General features: G+C 37.9%; 1 protein-coding gene across 1 annotated transcript; it reads left to right on the top strand.

Moving 5' to 3' along the window:
- The first annotated feature begins 2,976 nt into the window (after positions 1-2,976).
- nkx2.4b (NK2 homeobox 4b) lies at positions 2,977-5,162 on the top strand. The gene is made up of 2 exons (XM_068598812.1): positions 2,977-3,528; positions 4,338-5,162. The coding sequence occupies exons 1-2, from the start codon at positions 3,114-3,116 to the stop codon at positions 4,967-4,969; spliced, it is 1,047 nt and encodes a 348-aa protein (XP_068454913.1). The 5' UTR covers positions 2,977-3,113; the 3' UTR covers positions 4,970-5,162.
- The last annotated feature ends 1,006 nt before the right edge of the window (positions 5,163-6,168 follow it).

The raw sequence follows: 6,168 nt of genomic DNA on the forward strand, positions 1-6,168 counted from the left end.
TGCTGCTTTCATTCACAGTAATACTTCATACTTGATTCAGTAATTTACATTTGTGTTAATAATCAGAACCTCTGTGTGAAGTATAAGGTAGCAGTACAAGTACTCCAGTACAAGTACCTTTAGGATAGTACAGAGTACTGAGACAAGCAAACATTTTGTTGTGTATTTATTGTAAATATGGAAAAGTTTCAGCAGAAAACTGTTTTAAACACCAGAATGAACTTAAAAACTAAAAGATGAACTTCATATCTAAGATTAATTTCATAATCAGTTTTTAATCATTTTAAAAGAAGATTTTCTCAATAAAGGAAAACTTCCTTAAGTTTATATAAATAACACAAAGTTATTTATTAAAGGCACTTTTAGACGGATTATTACTGATTTCATTATTATTTCTAGAACAAATATAAAAGTAAGAAGTATTAAAGTTTTAATCAGCAGGAAAACAAAATATTTTAATGTTTTTAAAAGCTCAGATTCATAATGTTTTAATGTTTTGATGCTAAATACAGTTTTAAGTTTATATATTCTCATAAAATACTAAAATAAAGTGTTTTTTTTCAATTCTATTTTTTTTTTAAAATATTCATCAATGTAATTTTATTAGTTTTTATTATTTTAAAGGCAGCTGAACGAGTTCTCAGATTCAAATCAGGAGAAAAGTCTCTTAAAGATTAATAAATACTTCATATTTATATGTATTTTCTCTCAGAACTTTGAGAAATAAGAGAAGGTTTTGGTTGAAAGTGATCAGTAAAGAGTTTAAATTCATCAAATATATATTTTTTAATTTTTGTTTAGATTTTTAAAGTTTATTGATTAAGGATTTTATATATGCACCATCTCTCTCAAAGATGAATAAAACACTTATAATTTACAATTACTCTCAATAAAGTACCAAATTCTTCTGTCAAATATTAATATAATACCATGTATGACCATATTTATATTATTAATAGTAATAATAATGATATGAGGTGAATATCCTGACGTAACAAGTTAAAACATCATTCATGATCAGCATTATTAATCTCTTTAACACTGTATAGATCAGAGGAATCATATTATTATTATAGAATAAAAACTGATGACACATTAGAAGGGACGTCATTATTATCAAAATTACAATAAAAATAACTTTGAGCTTCAAAAGTATGACTGTAAAATAACAATAAAATAACTTTAGAAAGAAGAGAAACTAACTTCAGAGGAATGTATTAAGACATTATAAAAGTCACACACTCACACACACACACACACACACACACACACACACACACACACACACACACACACACACACACATACACACAGTAAACTCACCTCAGACACAGAGCTTTAAAAATGTTTTTTTAAGTTGATAAAGAGTCAAACAGCAGCAGAAAGTAACGAGTCATAACTTTATCAATCATAACTTTATCAATCATAATCATATAAATCATAATCTTATAAATCCTAATCTTATAATTCATAACGTAATAAATCATAATCTTATGAAGCGATAGTGAGTTCCCGGAGCTCAGAGCGGGAGAGAAGAGGAAGAAAGAACCAGGAAACGAGCACGAGACCCGCCAGAGCCCGGGAAAAAGAAACGTGAGAGGACGTAAGGTGACGTTAGGTGACGTGAGGTCACGTGACGCAGCAGGTCAGCAGGTGATTGGCTCGGACGGTTTACCGAAACGGCACGTTTACAAAAAAAAAAAGTCAGGTGACGTCAGGTGAAGTAGGCTGACCGAGGTCACGTGAGGTCACGTGACGCAGCAGGTCAGCAGGTGATTGGCTCGCCCTGTTGCCGCTGAACCTAAACGGTCGGTTTCAGAAAAATAAAAATAAAAAAGGTGCATTCTATAAATATTAGTTAATTATCAGTTAAAGAGAAACATGTAAATACACCCAGAGTTAAACCATAGAAACAGATTTTAGTTACTAAATTAATAAAAAACATTAGAAAATGAAAAAAGTTTTTACTTTATGAATTAATGTAGTTTTAAAAACATCGTTTATTTTCTCTGTGGAACAAAGAACATGTTGCTTAAACCCAATAATGTTGTTGTTATTCTTATTATTTGTATTATTATTCTTATTATTAATAATAAAACATTCTTTTGAAGGGGTTTTATCTTTCAAGAGTTATTTATAATTAGACATAAACTTAAACATGAATACAACATAAATGATGATAGATTAATAGAAGAAAACTAAAGAGAAAAACATGATGACAACTTAAGAGTTTTGTTTTTAATTTTTTATAATTAAATTATGATATAAAATAAATAAACCTGAGTAATGTATTTTTGTGAATTTATATAAAACAGTCATTTGGGTGAAAATGTTATTTGTTGTAATAACTGGAACTTTGGAGAAATAAAACACATTTAAATGAAAAAAGTTTGGAACTTTTGTCTTTTTTAAAAATCTATTTGTCCATGCAAAGTTGAATAAAATAACTTCATCAACTCCAGATTATTGTGTTAGAGATTAAACTGCAGAACTGCTCGTGCGTGAATGAAACAAGACAACGAAAACACGCATGCGCGAGCCCCAAAATAAAATAAATTAATAAAAAGAAGTGTTAAAAGTCAGAGTAAGTTTCCAATAAGTACATAAAGTACTGATATGTATGGAGTAGTAGTAGTAGTAGTAGTAGTAGTAGTAGTAGTAGTAGTAGTAGTAGTATAGTATATCATCATAATCATAGTAATTCAGTGTACCAGCTCGTCTTTGATTACAGGATTCAGAGTTAAACTCAGGGAAGTGACGCAGCTCTGCCTCCTGTGTGCCTCCGCGTCTCGTGCGGGTCAAACCTTCATGAAGAAAGTAGGTCCAACGCGTTTCCTGCTCTTTTACCTCCATCACGCAACGGGCTTCTGTCAGCCGCGTACGCGCGCGTCGCCCCGCCCCCTCCGCGTTGCGCGCGCCAGCAGGGGAACCTCGAGTCCTCCAGCAGCCGAGCAGCTAGACTTGTTTCAGGGAGCCGGGGAGGCAGGGAGGCCCGGACCGACACCCGGACCACCGACACCCGGACCACCGAGACCTGGACCACCGAGACCCGGACCACCGAGACCTGGACCACCGAGACCACATCCACCAGAGCGCGCGGGGGCGTCCGCACCATGTCCTTCAGCCCGAAGCACTCCACCCCCTTCTCAGTCACGGACATCCTGAGCCCGATGGAGGACAGCTACCGGAGGTTCGGCGGCATGGACCCCGCCGCGGGGAGCCTCGGGTACCGGCAGCAGCACGCCCCCCAGCCCGGTACGCAGCAGCCTCATCTCCTCCATCACCACCACCACCACCACCACCTGTCCTCCGCCTCTTCATCCTCCTCCTCTTCCTCAGCAGCAGCCGCGCTGGGACCCGGGGGCCCGTATCACCACCACCACCACCACCACGCGCCCCACCACGCGGGGCCGCAGCACTCCGCTCCCGGCGGAGGGTTCTGCAGCGGCGGGGAGCTGGCGGGCTTCCAGGAGCCGGCGCGCGGCGGCGCGGCGTGGTACGGGAGCCCGGAGCCCCGCTACCAGACCAGTAAGGGCCGCGCGGTTCAATAGTTAAAGAAATAATAATCTGGACAGAAACAAAAAGCGAAATGTTCTTTAAATGATTAATATTACATTTTACTGTTTATTTTATGCCTCATATTATTTTCATGCCTCATATTATTTATTATTAATATTATTACCCTCTAAGACTTAATTAAACTTAATCACTTTAAACCACTTTAACAGTCAAATGTTGAAGTTAAATAAAATATTTATGGATTCAATAATACAGTGCATTGTTTCAACTTACAAACATTAATTTACGGCTGTTATAATAATAATGATAATAATGAAAATAATAATAAAGATTATAGTGTTGCTTTGAGAACAAATTTATGACACTAAAATTAACAGATTTAGACTTTTAGTTTCTTTTACAGATTATTTTCCTTTTATTTTTTCTAATATTTTAAGTATTTTAAACAAACCATTACATTACTCAAGGCCGTGATATGATTTTAATCAATAACATATATGTACCTACTTCTACTAATCTTCATATAGATTAATTAAATGTAAGGTATTTAACTGGTACTTGTACTTTGTTCTCTTTCATATATATATATATATATATATATATATATATATATATATATATATATATATATATATATATATATACATATATGTTATAGAGCTGTAGGTTCTTGGGAACATTTCGTTTGATTGATTTATTGAAAGTATTTTATTTTATCAGCAGCCTGACGGAACTTTATATCTAAATTAATCTGAGTTTTATTGTTTTTATTTGTTTTGTTTTTATTGGCTTCATCCATCCGCTGCTTCCTCCTCCAGTCTCCCGCTTCATGGGCCCCTCCGGCGGGGTGCACGTGGCCGGCATGGTGGGCAGCATGTCCGGGATGGACGGCGCCGCCAAGTCTCTGCAGGTGACGCTGCACGCGCCCAGGAGGAAGCGGCGCGTGCTCTTCTCGCAGGCGCAGGTGTTCGAGCTGGAGCGCCGCTTCAAGCAGCAGAAGTACCTGTCGGCCCCGGAGCGCGAGCACCTGGCCGGCCTGATCCACCTGAGCCCCAACCAGGTGAAGATCTGGTTCCAGAACCACCGCTACAAGCTGAAGCGGCAGGCCAAGGACAAGCAGCCGCTGCTGCAGCAGGCCGCGCCCGCCGCGGGGCCTGGCGCGGCCCCGGTGCTCCCCAAGGAAGGGAAGGGCTGCCGGAGCGACTCCAGCGGCTCCAGCCACACCGGGACCCGGGAGGGCGGCGCGGGGGAGGCCCTGGCGGGGACCCCGCAGGTGAACCAGGTGAACCCGCTGTCCTCCACCGAGGAGCTGGACGACTTGTCCCCGAGCCCGCCGCTGCTGCACGGGCATCAGATCCACATGACGCAGACGGACGCGGCGCTCATCGAGTACACGAACAGCATGCTGGGAGGAGGCGGAGGGGGGCTCCTGTACGGGAGGACTTGGTAAAGGCCGCCGGGGAGGACGGCCTAATTCCCGGGTTGGATGTTTTATTTTTTACCTTGTGGAGGACAAAATAAGCGCCACTTTTTTTTGTATTTTTCTCTCCGTGCGAAAAGTTGCGGTTCCTTTACGCATGCGCAGGAGACTCCACAGACACTGCGTGGGTTTGAGCAATAAGGTGCAAACATAAACTGTATATGAGAATTTGAACGTTAATAATGTATTTTCTTCCTCTTCAAAACGAAATATGTCATTTTTTTTGTAACTGCTGCTGCGTCACAGCTCGGTGCGCGCGCACTGCGCGTCCATCACGCTCTTTGTGTGTTGCAGGTTTTTATACATAAAGTTAACAAAGTGAAGCAATAAAAGCAGAACAATAACCTGCAGATGTTTTCTCGGTTTGGAATTAAACGAAGTGAGAAATATTTTTCATTGGAAGTAAATCAGTAAATATTAATTTTGTCACAATTTCTTTCCGGTATTTTGAATAAATGATATTTTCATTTTGGACATTTCAAAGCTTTTATTTTGTTTTGTGGCGTCTGAAACATTTCTACAACAATATTTAATGTTTACAGAGTGTAAATAAAGTGAAATACTTCAGATTCCCTGGACGGAAATCTGAAAATATTTATTTTCACTTTGAAGCAATTCTGATTCAAATTGGCAGTTTTATTAAAAATAAGTGACTTTTAAAGTGTTTTTGCAGTTTAATAGTCAAGTAAAATTTTAATTTATAGACGAAATTATTTGTGTAAAAGAAAATAATCCAACATGAGAATTATTCTTTTATGAAGTCTCAAGCTTTTTTTTTTTACAAAGTTTTAAAAATGATATTTGCTGAAATAACAATATTTCATATTTACAGCAATAGAGACAAAATATAAACTGAAAATATCTCTTAACTTTGTGAAGGAATATTGATTCTGTGACAGTTTTATTTAAAAACAAAAAGAGTAAAGAAAAGTAAAAGTTAAAAAAGAGCTAGACACGAAATTATTTCTGTAAAAAAATTATAATCCAACATGATTTATCTTTTTATGAAACGTTATAATCAAGAAATGTTGTTTCTATGTCAGTTTCATTAAAAGGAAAATTACCTTTAAAGTGTTTGCGTAAAGAAAAAATAACATTTATAGAAGAAAATATTGCTGTAAAATGATTATAATCCCAACATGAGCATTATTACTTTATGACACAGTTTA

Source organism: Clinocottus analis, unplaced genomic scaffold, assembly GCF_023055335.1.
Source record: "Clinocottus analis isolate CAN_PGR_092001 unplaced genomic scaffold, fCliAna1.0.p SCAF_40, whole genome shotgun sequence".
NCBI classification, from domain to species: domain Eukaryota; kingdom Metazoa; phylum Chordata; class Actinopteri; order Perciformes; family Cottidae; genus Clinocottus; species Clinocottus analis.

Coding starts and splice junctions, on each gene's coding strand:
- nkx2.4b (XM_068598812.1), top strand. CDS start 3,114: ATGTCCTTCAGCCCGAAGCACTCCACCCCCTTCTCAGTCACGGACATC. Junction 3,529..4,337: donor GGAGCCCCGCTACCAGACCA/GTAAGGGCCGCG, acceptor TTCCTCCTCCAG/TCTCCCGCTTCATGGGCCCC.